This window comes from Vulpes lagopus, chromosome 11 (assembly GCF_018345385.1).
Source record: "Vulpes lagopus strain Blue_001 chromosome 11, ASM1834538v1, whole genome shotgun sequence".
Taxonomy (NCBI): Eukaryota; Metazoa; Chordata; class Mammalia; order Carnivora; family Canidae; genus Vulpes; species Vulpes lagopus.
In genome coordinates, this window is record NC_054834.1 from 84,929,465 (window position 1) to 84,950,220 (window position 20,756).

Sequence of the window (20,756 nt, forward strand, 5' to 3'; positions counted from 1 at the left end):
AAAAACAATCCAGTAGTAAAGAAAATCTCTTTCAATTGCTCTCTCCCAAACAGTTAAAGTATATTCCTCTTCTCTAGCCATTTCTATCTTCTGTTATTATCATATCAGTAGGGTAGAGCATACCAGCTTTGCCTATAAAAATGCATACATTTAGTATAAGAACCACAGTTACCACCACAGGACCTGATGGTAGGAAATAGGCTGAAAGTGAAGGCTAATGAGGGGGAAGAGAACTAAACTATATTTAGAATTGCTACCTGTTTATCTTTGCAAATTTATTTATATGCTTTTCAGTTATGAAAGTGGTAAGTTTATTTCTAAGCAGTCACCATTGTATAAAGGAAGTCAAAATACAATGAAAAGCAACTTTGTTTGCATTTGGAATTTGAACTATGGTCATTAGCAATAAGCCAAAATAAGATGAAGCAACCAACGTATAATCAACAGGAAAATAAGGTTAAGTTAGTAAACAAACCTGAAGTTCACATATTACATAATCAACATTAAAAGATTTGGAATTTACCATTGAACCAAGTCTTTGCAGACATGTACAAGCATTCCTCCCGAAATGTTATAGGAAAGTGATGCCATGGATATCGTGAGCTGAAAAAAAATGAGAGAGTTCACAGCTCACAATGTAGTTACATGTTCTATTCTGTTTTTTTTTTATTCTGTTTTTTTTAAACTGTTATTTTAATTCTAAATTTAATGTTATGCCATTATTTTATGCCACTTTTTTCTTGATGCTAATACGTAACAGGACTTGGTTTCTGTAGTCCACACGGTTTATTGATGAATGTTCAAAACAAATTATAAATAACAATCCATTTTCTAAAGGAGAATTTGGGACTGCTTCTTTCCAATGACTTTACAAAGGCAATATCAATGGTGTCACATACTACATAAAACGACGATCTACTGGCTGGTCAGTAGTTCTCACCCACCACTTCTGTTCATCACCAGATATCTGAAAAACAAACCAACCAACAGACAAAATCACCTATCCTTATTTGTGCTGAGTTTCCTAAAGAGGTTTTATTTAAAATACCCTGTCCCACCATAACCACAACCACTAGCATTTCCAGACATTCCATTACTTCTCTAAATTATGTAAACCAGGTCCTTCCATCAAAGAAGTAGCTGGAAACTTTTCACTTAACACTATGTGCTATTATAAAACATGGTCATTGTAATTATAGGTATACATTAATTCGATTATATAGTGTTCTATTGTAAATAATTGTAAATTTAAAAGTATAAAATTATTTTCCTATCTTACAAGGTTAGTTATTTAAAGAAATGGAAACTCAAGTTAACTATGAAGTTAACTTTTAGTACAAAATATAATAAAGAATTAGAATATCTTATATTACGGGCACTTGGGTGGCTCAGTGGGTTAAGTGTCTGCCTTCAGCTCAGGTCATGATCTCAGGATCCTGGGATTAAGCCCTGAGTTGGGCTCCCTGCTGAGCGGGAAGCCTGTTTCTCCCTCTCCCTCTGCCTGCCACTCCCCCTACTTGTGCTCTCCTTCTGTCAACTAAATAAATAAATAAATAAATAAATAACTTAAAAAAAAGAATATTTTATATTATCTCTGTTGATTTTATAAGTTGACATTTATAACTAATCTTGAATATTTTTAAAACATTATGGAGTTTTATCCCCCTTTTCTAACATTAAATGATGAATTTGGATGTTTTTAGGCAGATTTTACTTGAAAGGAATATTTAACTTCTGTAGATTTTGGCAAGACTTCTGAAATAATTTTTGAAGGAATAAATAGAAAAATAAGAAAAATATTTTAAAATATATTCTCTCAAATTACATTTGCTATTTTGTTTTTGATGGCTTTTAGTCCTGCAAGAGATGTCAAGGTAGCCAGAGAGCTGTGATTGCTAGCACAATACAGGACCGCTTCTTCATAGTTTAAGTGAGGATCAGCAACAAACCAGTATTCACTCCCTTCAATTACAACTGGAGGTCCATGAATTCCAGGACGCTCTGAAGAAGAAGAATATCAGAGTTATGCACAGATCAAACTACACCATCTAAGCGTGAATTAATGTTTAAAACTATTTATGAATAGTAATCTGCTCTCTCTGGCCAGGGCAGTGCTACCCGCAAAGCACCAAGGATTGCTGAGCCAGTGAGAGACTTTGCCACCCTCCTGTACTCACAGAGGAGAACAAACCCAGCCTCAAAGCCTCATTGCACACCAGCCAATCACTTTTCCTGCCTGGAGATATTTCATCTCCCTTGAAGATATGATAGAGAAGCTGGCACTTGGGCATGGGCTTAGATAATTAACTAAATACATTACAGAAAAGATAAAAGCAGCTTTGGCTAAATTTCAGTTTTCTTAACTTACCTGGATTATACCAGTCTGGTGTTTTTAGAGTATGGCCTGGTACAAGAAAGGAAAAAAAAGGCTGAGGATTAGTATCCAATTACAGATGATGTCCTATTATAAGTAAGTGCCTTTAATCTAACTCAAGAGGACTTTCTGAGTTGGACCATTTCTGGCCAGATTATTTCTTTTCATATTATGATTGCTTTGGTTTGAATTTTGTGGGGCCTATGCTAACGATGTTTTAGTGGCAATCAAAAAGGTAGATCTGTTAACTATTAAAGTATTCCTGGTAGTTCTCTACCTTACATCACGGAGGTCACAAAGGAAGACTAGATGGATAAAATATGGCTAATAATTAGAAAGTATACATAAGTAAATGAGTATATTGTATATATTACACAGAAACACTAAGGAATAGGCACAAAGATAATCATTACTGCAGGATGAGGTTATTCAGGAACTACTTCTCCATCTAATGCAATTTGAGTAATTGTTCTATAAACCTTGGTTGGTAGAATTCATTGTTCTCACAAGGTATTCTTTTTTTTAATTTAATTTAATTTATTTATTCATGATACACACACACACACACACACACACACACACACACACACACAGGCAGAGACACTGGCAGAGAGAGAAGCAGGCTCCCCGGAGGAAGCCCAATGTGGGACTCCACCCAGAACTCAGGATCACGCCCTGAGCCAAAGGCAGACACTCAACCGCTGAGCCACCCAGGCATCCCAACCCCAATGTATTATTGTAAACAATGTACAGTAATCCAGTACTGAACCTTTTGAGAAGATAAAGACAAAACTGGGAGAAAAATAATAAAAATCACCCAGAATTTCCAGTTGGAAACAGAGGAAATGTGATACTTTACAATGCATTATGGGCCTTGAAATTGAGTGAGTCAGGGTCCAAATGCCCTCAGACCCTTCACTGCTATGGGACTTTGGATCTGCTGCTTAGACTCAACTCTCTACTCTATAAAAAACAAACAAACAAACAAACAAACAAACAAACAAACAAAACCAGAAACAAGACTCCTACTTAACTCACAAAGACTGTGAAAATCACTTTAAGATTGCCCCTAGAAGCATCCAGACAGTTCCAGGGCAGAACAGCTCCTCGCAGGTTGCTAGTTGCTTTCCTCTCCCTTTTCATTCTGGTTGTAGGTCACACTTGTTTCAAGGCAAAGATGTAATTTGATGAGTATTAGAAACTACAGAGTAAAATAGCTGTTCTTCATTTTGCTGTTATATCTGGGCCTAACGTAGAGAAGACTTTTCTCAGAGCACTGCCTATATATTCAACATCTTTGGCTTCTCTCTCTAAGTCAGTTCTCTATATAATGGTTAATTTCTATCAACAATGGGTCAAATTAGTTAAAAATATGCATAGTTGTTTATTGTAATCTTATAAAAAACTTCTGTTCAGACACATAAAAAAATGCTCAACATCACTTGGCATCAGGGAAAAACAAATCAAAACCACAATGAGATACCATCCTACATGGGTCAGAATGGCTAAAATTAGCAACTCAGGAAACAACAGCTGTTGGTGAGGATGTGGAGGAAGAGGAACCCTCATACACTGTTGGGAATGCAAGCTAGTGCAGCCAGTCTGAAAAATAGTATAGGAATTTCTCAAAAAGTTAAAAATAGAACTACCCTATGATCCAGCAATTGCACTATTAGGTATTTATTCAAAGTATATAAAAATAGTGATACATTGGAGCACATGCACCCCAATGTTTATAGTAGTAACGTCCACAGTAAATATAAAGAGCCTAGATGCACGTCAACAGATGACTGGATAAAGATGTAGTACACACACACACACACACACACAGAGTTCCCTCTTTTATTAATGGCCTGCCAGTTGCCTTTGTGAAAGAAACTTGACAGTTACTATACTGGATATCTTGTCTTTTATTTATTTTTTAAAACAGATTTTATTTATTGATTTGAGAGAAAAAGAGAACCCAAGCAGGGAGGAGGGACAGAAAGAGATGGAGAAACAGGCTCCCTGCTGAGCAGGGAGCCTGACCTAGGGCTCCTGGGATCCTGACCTCAGCAGAAGGCAGATACTTAACCAACTGAGCTACCCAGGCGCCCCAAGGATATCATGTCTTTTAAAGGGAATATGGTGGTGGCCTTTTTAAAAAAAGATTTTATTTATTTATTCATGAGAGACACAGAGAGAGAGGCAGAGACACAGGCAGAGGGAGAAGCAGGCTCTATGCAGGGAGCCTGATGAGGGACTTGATCCCAGGACCCCGGGATCACACCTGAGCCAAAGGCAGATGCTCAACCACTGAGCCACCCAGGCGTCCCTACATTATGTGTCTTCTTTTCACTGAAATAATCTTTCATTCCAAAATCTAATCTCTAAATTTATCTTAAATTTTATCTTTTATAAAAATTCTTTCATGATCAAAGAGGAAGGTACCATCTAATCTCAATAAGCCAGTCTTGTACTTGTGGTTGGAGTCAGGCAGGATGGAGCTTAATATATTAACTATATCTTCATAGGCTTTTTAAAACTATAATTATAGTCTAAAACACTCTCTTAGGTACTTTGGACTCAGCATTTACAATGTTCACATGAGAAGACTGTGAAAAGGAATAACTACCACTTACCTTTTGGAATCTGGCATACCCATTCAAGTTTTGTATCACAAGCAAAAGGTCTTAAATAAATAAATTCTCTGTCATCATAGAAATACCAGCTTCTTCGCCCTGGCCTCTGAATGACCTAAAGGAGAAAGAGGATTGTAGAATATTTTGAAGTTGATGAAACTTTATAAAACACTAAAGTATAATCTTAAATCTCTTTTAGCCCTAGCACCTAAGATATTTATTTAATGAATGAACACAGTGTTTAAATAGTTAACATGAAGACTCCTAACTCTGGGAAACGAACTAGGGGTGGTGGAAGGGGAGGAGGGCGGGGGGTGGGGGTGAATGGGTGACGGGCACTGAGGGGGGCACTTGACAGGATGAGCACTGGGTGTTATTCTGTATGTTGGCAAATTGAACACCAATAAAAAATACATTTATTATAAAAAAATTAAATAGTTAACAGCCTAATCAAGAACCTTAATAAGGATTGATAGAGGAAATATGTCATAAAGTCATGTTTATGTCCAAAATGTAAATTATTGTTTTTTTTCTTGTTTTTGCTGATATGAAATTGTAGATTGTACCTTTAAATCTGAGAAAGGTCAAGCTAGAAAAAAAAATTTACTTCAGTGGCTTCCAAACACCAGACTATGATTAAAGCAGATCTGTGAAAATGTGACATAAGAGTCTGACCCCAAGGACCCAGGCTCCTGCTTTGCTGTTGCTCTACACTAGGATGTTAGCCTGCATTGCATGATCCAAGATAGGTCTCTACAAATTGTACTCCAGCCAGTAAGCAGGCAAGAAAGGAAAGGGGAGGGCATGACCTGGGAGGAATCTCCACCAGTTTTTGGACTGTTTTCTCTTAAGGCCAAGATTCTGGTGGGTACTGTGCCAAGTGAGGGGAGATTCTCCTAGAACACTGGCCTGGCTGGCCTTGTTCCTGACACAGGCCACATCAGTGTTTCTTTTAGTTAGTTTTTTTGGTAGATTTTCTAATCTCTTCACACATAAGAACTCTACTTACATAGAACATAGTATATTGCATCAGTGTTCTGAAAACATTACAAGCTTCTCTGAAGTTTTCACTTTCTCATGTGTTAAACAGAATTCTATAAAAATGGCATGATACCATACAGTTTATTACCAGAACAATTGCTTTGAAAATAGGGCTTTCCAGGGGCCTTCTCAGTTCTTTGTCTCAAGCAACCTGCAGCACTTCTGGGCAATCACTTACTTGGCTTACATAGCAAAGGTATAATCTATATGTCTCCTACTTCCCCATCTTATATTTTATGCATTGACAGCTCTCCTAAACCCACTTTTGACCCTTTACAATTTTTTAAAAATACACATTTCTTCCTTCAACTCTGGTCTTCTTTTTTTTTTTAATTAATTAATTAATTTATTTATGATAGGCACACAGTGAGAGAGAGAGAGGCAGAGACACAGGCAGAGGGAGAAGCAGGCTCCATACACCAGGAGCCCGACGTGGGATTCGATCCCGGGTCTCCAGGATCGCGCCCTGGGTCAAAGGCAGGCGCCAAACCGCTGCGCCACCCAGGGATCCCCAACTCTGGTCTTCTGATTTCAACTGTAGGATATTTCTTACTTAAAAAAAATATATTTCTTACTACTAGCTTGAATTCAAAATATCTAGACTAAAATGTAGTATTTTCTCCATAAACCAGTATCCTTTCTATTTATTTCTCTTTTTTAAAAAAATATTTATTTATTCATGAGAGACACAGAGAAAGAGGCAGAGACACAGGCAGAGGGAGAAGCAGACCCCTGATAGGGAACCAAATGTGGGAATCAATCCCGGGACCCCAGGACCACCTGGGACACCCTGAGCCAAAGGAAGATGCTCAACCACTGAGCTACCCAGACATCCTTTTTCTATTTCTATAAACATCTAGTCATATAGCAGGGTGGACCCAGGCACATGGGTTTAAATTTCAGTTCTATAACCCTGTACACTTACTCAGAACTCAACTTTCTTCCTTAAAAGATAAATATGTAATAGCATCTACCTCACAAGATCACTTAAGTATTAAGTGAAATAAGTACCTAGCTCACAAGTTAACAAGTATTAGCTGATGCCACCATCATCACGATTACCATTGTCCATCACCATCACTATCTCCTTATAATACTCATTCTTGCATAAAACGTATACCTCATCTGTCATAGCTCCTATAACTACTTGTTTACTTCTCTCCTACTAAACTTAAGTTCTGTGACAACAACTGTTTTATATCTTGTCATTGTTGTATCCTCCAGAGCATTATAGACTGCTTGGACTACTATTTATGGAATCAATAAATGAATGAATTTTGCAAAGGAAGATGACTAATTGCTCTTTTATGTCATCTTATCCTACTTGCTACATCTTGAAATCTGACTTGAGATGAGTCTTCTTCATACTCTCCTTGGTTCATGTCAAAAAACTTTTATAATGCTGTTGCCTACCATCAATCTAATTTCCCAACCTTGTTTTCAACCATGGCACCGATACAAACTTCTTGATCTGTATCCCTTTCTCCTCACTACCTTAGTTTCTCCCTTCCACTCTTCCTTTATTTTATGCCACCTCCTCATGCCATTCCCCCATTAGAAAGGCTTACCTTATCCCATCTGTACAAAAGCACAGTTCAAGTCCTATCCCTTTTGGAAACAGGCCACAGGAACCACTTCCTCTTCTGAGTTTCATTAGAAACTAAATTGGAGCCTATTACTTTACAGTTATAAGAGCAACCTTTTTTGAATATGAATTTTATTTTCTCAAATTAAGTTTAAGTTAGGTAGCTTGAGAGAGCAGGGCCATGGGTGTTCTTCCCTCCCATCGCATCTAATATCATGCTCCATACCTAAAAGAGGCACTCTGTGAATCTGTTGCCTGACTGTACACAATGCCAAATTTATTTTTAAATATGCAGATTTTCTACCATTGTACTGACCTTGACAGCAGCACAGTCTCTGATATCATAATCCTGCTGAAACTCATTTTCCATGAGAATAGTAGACACCTTAGAAAACAAGAGAGGCTTGAGAACTTACGACTGATGTATAAATATTTGCAATTTAGATGTAATTTAGGCAGCTTTAATAACTCAAACACATTCACATGTCACAGTAGGAAAACCTTTTCATCTCTCTCTCTTTTTTAATATCAAGATGTTAAATCATGAGATGACTTAGAAAATATCATACTTCCAAACAATGGAAGCTACAGTTTCAGAAGTAGAGGTTAATAGTGCATTAAGTTTGCAGCTGGAATTTTAGAGAATAAGGAACTTGCAAAAGACCTTTTTTTGGCACGTGTTGAAATGCCAGTTATTCAATTAACTAATTTCAGATACGCTCCTATTTGAAAATGAAAGTCCAAATGAAATTTTACATTTGGAAAGTATATATGATGAATTGACACAATGGTACTGTGGAGAAAATATTTAATACATTTTATAATAATTTGCTCCTATAAGTATTACCTAAAACCTCTCTTTAGGATAATGTAAACATTTGAAATAGTATTTAAGGTCTTTTTTAAAAAATTTTTTAATTTATTTATGATAGTCACACACACAGAGAGAGAGAGAGAGGGGGGCAGAGACATAGGCAGAGGGAGAAGCAGGCTCCATGCACCGGGAGCCCGACGTGGGATTCGATCCCGCATCTCCAGGATCGCACCCCGGGCCAAAGGCAGGCGCTAAACCGCTGCGCCACCTAGGGATCCCTATTTAAGGTCTTTTTAAGGTCTCCCCAAACAAATTATTTCCTTTAATAAAGATACATTCTTTTTTACATAACTCTTATGTTTTTAGAATAAAAGTAAAAGCTTCTCATTGTGGAAAAAGGAAATAAAAACAGCACAAAGAAAACGAAAAAGATGACCACTGTATGTATATAACCATATTTTTATATTTTTAGGACTATAGAGAGAATGTATGGCTATTTTTCAATTTTTAAAAAAATATTTATTTATGTATTTAGGTATGGTTATTTTTTAAAAATAAAAACAAGGTTAGTATCTTTCCCCCTCACTTCATATATGTGAATGCATTTCCATTTCAATAAAGATACTTCTTCATAATTTTAATGATTACATGGTATGTGGATGTATTATTTAACAATCAATTTACCTGATATGGAAACAAATAATCCCTTTATATTATCCCAAACAAGAAAGTTTAAACTTACTGGTGTATGATCACTCCACTCCCAGGATCCCTGTAAATCTGGGCTCCTTTTATTCAAACCTATCCACAGCCAACGCTCGTCACTATGTAAAAAGAAATTATTAAAAAAAAATTTGAGCACAGGTTTGGCAAAAATATTTAGCATTCACATGTCTAGAATGCTTAAGATATAAGTTTGTCTTGTCACTAACTGAAAAGTACAATTTTAAGCTCTATAAAGATGCCTTCTAAAATAAAACCAAACTCTAAATATGAGGAAGCTATGGAAAAAATACCATATTTCTTAAAACTAAGTCTTCAGTTATGTTCTTCATATGAAAGGTAAAACATTCTACTTTGCACTTGAGGGGAAATAAAGGGCATGATTATTCCAAAACTTCTACTGGAGAGCTTCACTATTAGACAATGTTTTTGATACAAAGATAGCAATGACATTTTCTTAAAGTGTTTATAACACAAATATCTTTTTTTAAAAATGCAGGACAAATCATCTGGCTAAATTTTTATTAAACAGGATCAATATTTAAAAAAATTATTTAATTCCCACTGACCATTAAGGAACTAGAGGGTATTATGCTGAGTAAAATAAGTCGATCAAAGACGAACAATCACCATGTGGTTTCACACATACATGGAATATAAGAAATAGTGAAAAAGATTATAAGGGAAAGGAGGGGAACTGAGTGGGAAAAATTAAAGAGAGAGATAAACCATGAGAGTTTCCTAACTCTGGGAAACAAAGGGTTGGGGGGGGGGAGGATGAGGGCAATGAGGAGGGCACTTGATGGGATGAACACTGGGTGTTATATGTTGACAAATTGAAATTAAATTTAAAAAATCTAAAAAAAGAGAAAGAGAAAAAAGAATATGCTCTAAAAAATGTTTAAATTAAACAAGTATTTTTTTTTAAAGATTTTATTTTTAAGTAATCTCTACACCCAATGTGGGGCTCAAATTCACAACCCTGAGATCAAAAGTTACATACTTTACCACCTAAGCCAGCCAGGCGCCCCACCCCCTTTTTCCTAAAGATTAAGTATAAGTATCTTCTAAAAGCCAAACTCCATGGGTTATATAAGAACAACATAATTAGGCAGTCATTTAAGTAATTATATTTAACATTCATAACTATTGTACTTCTATGCACAAGGCATTGAGCTAGATGCCATGGTAATACAGAGAAGTACAAGACGTATTACCTATCCTCAAATGGCATATAAACTAGTCAGGGCGACAAGATATACATGAACAAAGAAAATAACCATTTTGGAAAGATATCAAGTGATATAAAATTTGTATAAATTTTGAGCATTACAAAAATTCAGGGAAGGAAGTTTATTGTGGACTGTAGGAAGTCAGGAAATGTTTTGTGAGGTTATAGGACAAAAGAGTCTCTCAAAGATGGCTAATATTTCTTTTGAGTCATAATCTGAGTGTTTAACATGTGTCAATATTCAGATTGATCGAGAAGAGAAGGATAGACATTCCAAGAAAGGATATATACAATAACATATAGAAGCAGGGACATATATTATAAATATCCCTTTTCCTCAATTAAATTTATTCTTTAGCTAGGAGATATTGCTAATATAAATAGAAGTGCTATAACCATAAAAACATTTTCTTCATCTCTAACTCCACTTGAAAATTTTCTCTAAACTGTGTTACACTTTTTAGGCTTTTTTTATTTTAAAGATTTTATTTATTTATTCATGAGAGACACAAAGAGAGAGAGAGTCAGAGACATAGGCAGAGGAGAAGCAGGCTCCCTGCAGGGAGCCCAATGTGGGACTCGATCCCAGGACCCCGGGATCACACCCTGAGCCAAGGCAGATGCTCAACCACTGAGCCACCCAGGTGCCCTCTTTTTAGGCTTTTTAAGTAGATACTTTTTAAGTAGACTATTATCCATGTAAACTTTTTTTTGATAATACTGATTAATTATAATTTAACCTTCTGATTGCATGTAGTATGTATGATCAGTACATATGAGTGTATATTACATAGGCATAACTAGATATATAGATATAGATTTTTTATATGCCTATAAATATAGCACATAGTAGAAAAGGGATAGGACCCAAATTTAAAATTAATTCTTACTCTCATACTCAAGAGTATGTATGGAATCTGTAATGTATAGCTGAAAAATATAAATCTGCATTTCAAAAAATTTGCCAGTGACTCAAAGCTAGAGTAAACTTAATTTTAAAGCAATTTCTTATGTTTTAATAAAATAATTGCTTTTGTTCACCTCTTTCCTCTACTGAACATTCCCCCATACTTTAATATAAATACTTTTCATCTTTTAAGCTTTTCAACTAATTGCGATGGAATATGAGGATAATCCCCTTTCAGTCTTTATTGTTATATTATTTTCTTTTTTTAGAGAAAGATTACCAATTTGTAAATTTCAGATAATCCAGTGGAGGCAAATAAATCCAGTTTGAATTTAGCAGCTAGAAGAGGAATTTGCAGTGTGTCTTCAACTATTCAGAGCTTTCTAACAGAGCTTTTTTGGCTTCCAAAATTTATTACACTTCCCAACTGCTGAATTTCTAAACCACAAGTCAAGGTAATTGCCATATACAGTATAATTAAAGTCAGATGGGTAAGATCCAGAGGAGGTTAAATTTGGTTCCTCGTTACTTACTTGGATGTGACTTGATTTCTTTCAAATATCTTCACAAATTTAATTGAGCCTAAGGAATTTGTGCACATTTTTGTGTTTCCCTAAAGTAAGGCTTAGATCGTCTATCTTCTTTTTACAATCAACAGTACAACCAGGAATATGGTCAAAGGTCATCTGTCACCTCCATTTACTCTATAGTCAGCTCCCACTGGAAGCCTCTTTAGAGATCTGTCTCTAACCTTTCCACACAGTCTTTGTTTAGCTCCACCTCTGCCCATTAGAAACCTATGCTGTCAAGCTCATTTCTTCTGCCTCCTTGGTGGCATGTCTAAAAAATAGTTTCCTAGAAAACACTTGTCCAAAATTTTTAGTCTTCACTACTTTCTGAGATTGAACCCAGACATTTATAGCTTTTCGCTTCCAATTCAAAATTCATTAGTGTGTTATATAGAAAATAGTAGCTACTTGTGTTTTTTCTGTGTGTGGTAGGAGGCGGAAAATATTTCCTCAGTTGTAACTTATTCCTGGTTTGACCTGGTTTATCCACAGGCAGATAAAGAAGAAATTGAAAATCACTTTAATCATTGCACACCTCTAATGTGGATTTAGAAAATTTGAGAGAAAAAATGGATCATAACTGGAGGATTAAATCAAATGAAAAATTTCTCTCTATATAAATTTTTCTACTACAAGCACTAAGTATATGGTTTTAGGGTATTAGGTTAAGAAGACATTGCGCGAAAGGTTAATATGTGTATCTGTGTTAAAATTCCTCCTCTCAATCAAATTTCCTGCTGCATCTGGTTTCTAAGGAAAATAGTATCTCAGCTACAAACCCCAATAAATACTATTTGATGAGGGTGCTTAGTCTGCAAAGCCTTAGATTTATATCGAAATCCATTCATGCTACATCACAGGAGGTAGTACACACAGCAGCAACAGCATTGCAAACAAGGCTTTCTCCTTTAATCCTAAAACTATTTTTGTTCTACAATGGCTTTCCCTGGTGGGCTGCCATTAAGAGTTGCAAAGATCTTAGAGCCGTAATGACTTTGTGCACCATGAATCCTTTCATTGAAATACAAATAGAGATGGAGAACTTAGATTGTGAGAAGTATAGCAGTAATCTGATTTAACTACTTGGCATGCAATACACAATTTGGGCAATGGACATCTGAGAAAGGTCAATTCCTGCAATAAAAAGGTAAGTAAAGCCTTCAAGGGGTAAGCTTTACAATCATTTTCTGATGTAAATGGGTTTTGCCTCCTTCCTCCCTTTCCCTCCCTTAGGCATACATTGTCTTTCTAAGTATTGTGTGGGCAAACGATCTCTTGATTAAAGGAGACAACATAGTCTGTATCACCTGCTGGGTTAAGAGTACAAATGAAATATGGCTCCTATGAGTGAAAGGATTAGGGTGATTTGTATTTTCCTTTGTGCTTTTCTACTTTTTAAATTAAATATATATTACTTTTGTGATCAGGAAAAAAACATTGTTGTACATTCTCTGGAAAATAAACTATATACACGGAATGGAAGAAAATGGGAAAGATTTACATTAAGCACTAACTATGTTTATAACATACAGGATTGGAAGTGATTTTAATTTTAATTTTTAATTTTTTTAAAGATTTTATTTATTTATTCAGGAGAGACATAGAGAGGCAGAGACATAGGCAGAGGGAGAAGCAGGCTCCATGCAGGAAGTCTGATGCGGGACTCAATCCTGGGACTCTGGGATCACGCCCTGAGCCAAAGGCAGACGCTCAACCACTGAGCCACCCAGGCATCCCAACTTTTATTTTTTCCATTAACACTCTTTATATTCCCCAAATCTTACATAATGAACTTGTGTTAATTTCTTAACTGAAAGGAAACTCAGCAAGTGTGATCAGAAACAAGGAAACAAATCAAGGAAAACTCCTTAATTACCTCTCACACTTCAGTTTTATTTTTTAGTGTAATCTATTCTGTATATGGAAGCTCTTAATGATCATTTATATCACTTATGATATTCCATTTTCCATCATTTGATTCCTACAAATATCTACAACCTCATTGCTTAGTACTTATCAATGCCTCCCTGTTCATAATAAAGGTTTCTAACCTCTTGCTTGGTTAGAAAATCCACTTTGTTTATGTCAGTATTTTACTTAAAAATACTTTGGTCTAGACAGTATGATATTGTGTGTGTCAAACTTGAGAGCTAAGCACCAGTAAGTTGCCCTGCTCAAAATTCTCACTTCAAGGAGGATCAGCAGAGTATCAGAGTATGTTCCAAAGGCAGCCACCACAAAGATGTCTGTTATTCGAAGCCATACCTGAGGTTTTGGTTATTAGCAGAGTGAATATCAGAAATAGGTGTTTATCAGCAAAATTAGAAGCCTGTTAATCAGCATATTAGAAATGGGCTCTCAATGGTGAAATTGAAATTACTTAAGATATGAGGAATAGCTAAAATATTTAGAGACACTCTCACCCTTCATGAAAGGTTATTACTTTCTGGTAAGGCTGGTACCCAGTACCATTAGAAATGGATCTGGGGCTTGATCTCTAAATCAACCCATGTCTAGTCACTGGGTCAGATGATTGGAACTACCTGATGCCAACTATAATAGGAACAGAATCCTGCCTCAGGAATACTGTCAAATCTACCTCAAATGACCCTTCCTTACAAGATGGTGGCTCGAACACCTAGGACAGACTGCTGGGATGTTGGAAGCTTATGAAACAGATTGTCTGAAATAAGTTTTGTGCTTGTTTCAATGAATGTTTGTTTAATAAATGTTTGTACATGTGGAAAGATTTGGTCTGAGTTTTGCATTCATTATAATCTACTCCCAAGGTTGTGGGGAGTATCTAAGAAACACTAACCTCCAAAGGAAATTAAGAGTTTGTATATCCAAATTAATTCAGGTTAGTGTGCAATGAAATCTTGTATAATAATTTCTAGTGCTAGAAAATAAAGTTCAGAATGTCTGAACTTCTATAATAGATGCTTAATAAATGAATATTTATGGAACACATGTACTGTATTTTGCATCAGGTTTCCAGCACATTGTAGTGAAATTTCCCTTTCCTTAATGAGAAAAACACAATAGTAGGTTTATTAATGCAAATCTGGAAAGTGTGGAAAAATGTTTAAATATTTCAAAAATTACTCAAAATCTTAACTTCCAGAGGTAACAATGATTATCTTTCTTTGATGTATTTTTGTAATCTACTTTTAAATGTAAATAGTATATTTTTTATTTTTTCATGATTTGCTTTTCCTCCCACTAAATATATTGTAATTGTTTGCATGGAATAACATTCTTTTTAAAAAAGAAAATCTTAATGTACAGGCTATAAATTCCAAACAAAGATCAACAATAATTGGGGCACCTGGGCAGCTCAGTCAGTTAATTAAAATACAAATTCTTGTTAAAGGAAAAATAGAAGTGTAGTTCAACCAATAGCCATATCACATTTAAGGATTAAACATTAAATGCATTTCTGTAAAAGTCAGAAAAAGGTAAATATCCCTATTATCATCATTATTGTCAATCTTTTTTTAAAAAACAGTTTATTTATTTATTTGAGAGAGAGAGAGGCGAGAGTACGAACCAGGTGAGAGGCAGAAGCAGAAAAAGACTCCCCACTGAGCAGGGGGCCCAATATGGGGTTCAATCCCATGACTTGAACCTAAGGGATACACTTAATGGACTGAGCCACGCAAGTGACCCCTGAAGTCACTTCTAATATTACATCTGTCATGTTTGTTTTGTTTTACTTAATATCTCATTGGTGTCTAAGTTAGCATATACTGATCCAACATTTTTTCATAATTGAGTGTTGGGATCTGGGTAGTCATAAGAGATGAATTTGGATCTGTTCTAAGGACGAATTTTGAAAAGAATGATATTTGGGGCACCTAGTTGGCATTTGGGGATTGTAATAGTACTACTTCATAGGTTGTTGTAAGGATTAAATGAGCTAATAGAAAACATTCAGTACATTATCTGGCACATAATAAGGACTGTATCAGTGTTTGTTATTCTATCACTTATTAGTATTTTCTTTTTCAGGTCTAGTCAAGAGGTTGGTCTGTAATTCTTTGTGCTCTTGTTGATAGGCTTTGATATCAGGATTAGACTAGTTTGTAAAATAAACCAGATGTCTATATCAGTTTCTACGTAATGGAATGCAAGCTCTTGCTTGTATCACTGAAATACAAGGTAATGATTTCTTCTTTAAAATGTGAAGAAAGTCACATATATAACCATGTTATATTTCCTATCTCTTTTTTGGAAGAAATTCCTTGTCAATTTTTTCCATTTCTTTCATGGCTATTAAATTACTGGGTTTCCACTTATCAAATCAATTGTATACCAACTTACATTTCCCTAAAAAGTATTAATTTTAACAACTTCATTTGTAACAGCATGAAATTATGCATAGTATTCTTACCAATTAAAAAATTTCTTCATGAAATAGGTTTTATAATTCCTAAGGCTTCATTTTTTAAATTAAAGATTTTATTTATTTGTTTGATAGAGAGAGTGAGCAAGAGAGAACACATGCTGGGGGGAGAGGCAGAGGGAGATGGAGAAGCAGAGTCCCTGATGAGCAGGGAGTCTGATGTGGGACTTGACTCCAGGACTCTAGAATCATGTCTTGAGCCAAACGCAGATGCTTAACCGAATGAGCCACCCAGGTGCCCCACTAAGGCTTCATTTTAAGTATCTTTATATAAAAATCTTTATTAGGTTCTTTCTTATGGTTTCCTTGTATTTACGTTGAAATTTATTTTTACTTTTAGGTAAATGCTTATTTTCATTATTTTTGTTTAATAATTAAAGCTATTAAAGCTATTAATGTACCTCCAACTATAGCTTTGGCTAGATCCCATGAATTTCAGAGAGGGTATTGTTATTACCATCTCTACAGTTTTGATTTATTTGCCAAAACAGTTACTCAAAAACACTGAATTTATAAGTTTGGCTTCACTTTTTATATACCTGTATAATTTCACCACTTTGGAATTTATTTTTAGCCTAATAGATCAATTACTGTAAGTGACACAGGCAAAGAGCTTGAAGAGAAAATAAATATAGACTTTGTAATGTATGAACAAGGAGGATATTGTTAAACCATCTTAATTATACTGTTCATATATTCTACATTATTTTCTTTTGTCTGTTTTACTTGCTGATAAGACAAGTGTTAAAGGTTCCCACTATTGTTACTTATTGAAATATTTCACTAATATAATTAATATTTTTGCTTCATATATTTTGATGCTATTATTTTAAAATATGTAATGGCTCTTGACTATTATAAATTCATTGTAGATTGTACCTTTACTCAATATGAAATAGACCTCATTTCCCCATTTGGTGAATTTTTACTTCAATTGTATTTTATCTAATATCAATATTGTGATTCTAGCTTTTTGTTCACATTTGCACAATTTAGCTCATTCTTTTAATTTTCTCATTTTAGTTACTGTATTGTTTGTGATCATTAACTCAATTACTATTTAGGTTAATATGGGACAAAAACAAAGGTAAAGTGGATAAAGGAGTAATAAATTAGAGATAACCACAAATTAGAGAATGATGCCCTATCTTGGTGGGCCACTGTCTCCTCAGGACTAATTACTGCTACGATATGAAAATGTGTCCTGTTGTTTCAATTCTCTCTCTCTCTCTTTTTTTTTTATTTATTCCTAAGAGACACAGAGAGAGAGGCAGAGACACAGGCAGAGGGAGAGGCAGGCTCCATGCAGGGAGCCCGACGTGGGACTCGATCCTGGGTCTCCAGGATCACACCCTGGGCTGAAGGCGGCACTAAACCGCTGAGCCACCCGGGCTGCCCTGTTGTTTCAATTTTTAAAGAAACGTTAAAAATATGGGTTCTTATCAAAATTTCTCAACTTGTGAAACACTTTATAGCTTCTTTCTTCTAGGAAAAGAACGTCATACTCTTTGAGCTGGACAGGCACTAATTGGCAAGATTTGTCTTTCAATAGCATATAGCTGAATTTCATTATTGAAGAAATTTGCAGACTTATAATTAAACATAACTGGAAATAGATAAATTTGGTCTTCTGCCATCTTGCTTTACACTGGATTTCATGCTTTTTATTTTATTTCTTCATAATTTACTATATAAACCTTTCTTTCACCCATTACATATTCAGTAGATGAACATACTGTTTTAAAATGTACATAATCTAAAAAAAATAAAATAAAAAATAAAAAAAAATAAAAAAAAAATAAAATGTACATAATCTGTGTTTCTAAATATGACTTCTAGGCAAATGAGGAATTTATTATACTTTCATTTTTGAAAACCATTTCATCTCTTTATATCCCAGTTTTAATTTATAAACAGAGTTTAACACCTGGTCTTATTAAAATATTCCCATGTTTCTTTTTTCAGGATTTAGGATAACTTCTTTCTATTTTTATCATTACATATACATATTGCATTATTTAGACTGGGGATGTTTTTATATTATATATTCTTACTTCCAATTCTTTTAAAATAAACTACCTATTCAGGTGTTCTTGATTTTTAATTCATCTCTCAACTGGAACGTGTCTTTGAATTTTTTTCAAGTGAGTTCTAAGATTATATCAATTATAATTTTCACAAACGAAAAGCAATGTAATTGAGAACTAAAATTAATATATTGTGGGCAGCCCCAGGAGGCTCAGCGATTTGGCGCCACCTTCAGCTCTGGGCTGATCCTGGAGACCCAGGATTGAGTCCCAAGTCGGGCTCCCTGCATGGAGCCTGCTTCTCCCTCTGCCTGTGTCTCTGCCTCTCTCTCTCTCTCTGTGTCTCTCATGAATAAATAAAATCTTTAAAAAATTAATATATTGTAAACATTTTCCACCTCAAAACTCTTTAGATGTCAGTTTTTAAACATCTTCTTATATTTAATGTCCTAGAGAAGAAGAGCAGTTGAGTTTTGTGTTTTGGTACCTGTTTTTTGTTTGTTTTGCTGTTTTTCTTTGAGGCTTTTGAGTTAAAATGATAAGGAAAGTATTCACCAGGATAAGTCTAAATGGTAATTTCTTTTCCATGATTTTGCCTGGTATACCCTGAATCCTTGATTTGCATATTTTGGTGGTCTTCTTTTCAATTCATAAAAATAGGGGAAGAAAAAAAGAAATTCGTGGACTTGAATGCCCTCATGATTGCTCCCAAAGCTTCAGAGAAATTTTTCTCCTATGATAGCATCACCTGGTCCACATTTCTCCACATTGGACATCAGGAAAATCACCCAAGAATCTTCCACCATAACATCAAAATCACAATGGCTAATTGATTCTTTGTAGTGTCTCTGATTACTTTCCTATTTTCACATTCTTCCTGCCCATTCTCAAAGTAGTTTTCCACAAGAGGGCTGTAATAACTTTCTAATTACTTACCCTGCATCTACCTACCATCTCTCTTCCCCCATATATATTACACACACACACACACACTTGTTGGGTATTTTTTTGTTTTGGTTTGTTTTGTTTTCTTTTGCTTATTGACTTAAGATCAAACTCCTTCCCTGGCAAATAAGGTTGCTCCAATTTCATATCTAAACCTCATTTTCTAGGTAAATGGAATGACTCATTTCTCCTTGACTGTATCTGTACACTCTGGTCTCAGTACCTTTGCTAATTTTCTGTTTTTTCTGGCTCCTTCTCTTAGTCTTACCTTTCAAAGTACTACCTTACCTTCTAAGAACCATCCTTCTTCATAACATTTTTCCCAGTTATACCTCCCAAAGTATTCATCTGTCTTTAGAATTCTCATGGTCCCTCCTTACCTTTGTTCTAGATTTTTACCATACTTTTTCTTATCCCCATTGTTGGAGTTTATTATGCTACATAAAGGAGGGTGATTCTATCTCCCTCATCTTCAAATTATTCATAGTGTCTTGCGCATAAAAATATTTGATATTGACAGACTGCCAAGCACTGAATGACCCTTTAGAAAATAAACATGTCAATTCTGAGTACCTGGAGAGCATCAGATTCAGCACAGAAGATCTCATCCTCAAAGTATTACCTGAACTGGTCCATGAGGAAGTGAAGAAATCCCTTTATTTCCTCCATCTGAGTGAAGCTGGGAAGGTGTCCTCCAAGAGCTCGGCAGAACCTCTCAGCTTCCTCCCAGTTCCTTTTTCTTACGATTCTTTCTATATTAAACAGCTTAACAAAACACAATGTTAATCTCTTTTCTGGCATGATCATAAAATAGTCATAATTTCCAAGTCTATTACGTATAAAAAGTGTAGGTTTTTAATTAAGTCTTTGAATTTTAATTCAAATAGAATTAACACACAGTGTTCTACTAGTTTTAGGTGAACAATACAGTGAGTCAGCAGTTCAGTACATCACTCAGTGCTCATCGCAAGTGCACTCCTTAATCTCCATCACCTATTTCACCCACTGTCCCCTCACCACCTCCCCTCTGGTAACTATCAGTTTGTTTCTATAGTTAAGAGTCTGGTTTTGGTTTGTCTCTTTTTTTCCCCCTTGTTCATTTATTTTGTTTCTTTGATTCAAATGTGTAGGCTTCTGAAATGGATTCTTATAGGTGTGATAATAACAGGAAAATGTTCTTATTTTTACCTGTCAGTCAGAGAAGGACAATCATTATATGGTTTCACTCATACAAGGAATATAAGAAATAGTGAAAGGGATTATATGGGAAAGGAGAGAAAATGAGTGGGAAAAATTAGAGGGTGACAAACCATGAGAGACTCCTCACTCTGGGAAATGAACAACGGATACTGGAAGGGGAGGCAGGTGGGGGGATGGGGTGACTGGGTGATGGGCACTGAGGGGAGCACTTGACGGGATGAGCACTGGGTGTCATACTATATGTATATGGCAAATCAAACTTCAATTTAAAAAATATATATATAAATTAAAAATAACATATACTGGGATACAAC

At 35.3% G+C, this 20,756-nt stretch overlaps 1 protein-coding gene across 2 annotated transcripts in view; it reads right to left on the reverse strand.

Annotated features, from left to right (window-relative positions):
* The window catches only part of LOC121471383 (lymphocyte antigen 75), a 127,257-nt gene that overhangs the window by 70,160 nt on the left and 36,341 nt on the right, over positions 1–20,756 (reverse strand). For both annotated transcript variants that reach the window (XM_041722103.1, XM_041722102.1), the window contains exons 13-20: positions 19,865–20,007; positions 9,178–9,259; positions 7,938–8,006; positions 4,996–5,110; positions 2,369–2,404; positions 1,826–2,001; positions 900–967; positions 524–603 (exon numbers count right to left, since the gene is read on the reverse strand). In XM_041722103.1, the coding sequence (XP_041578037.1) occupies positions 524–603; positions 900–967; positions 1,826–2,001; positions 2,369–2,404; positions 4,996–5,110; positions 7,938–8,006; positions 9,178–9,259; positions 19,865–20,007 (769 nt within the window). The remainder of the gene's footprint in view (positions 1–523; positions 604–899; positions 968–1,825; positions 2,002–2,368; positions 2,405–4,995; positions 5,111–7,937; positions 8,007–9,177; positions 9,260–19,864; positions 20,008–20,756) is intronic.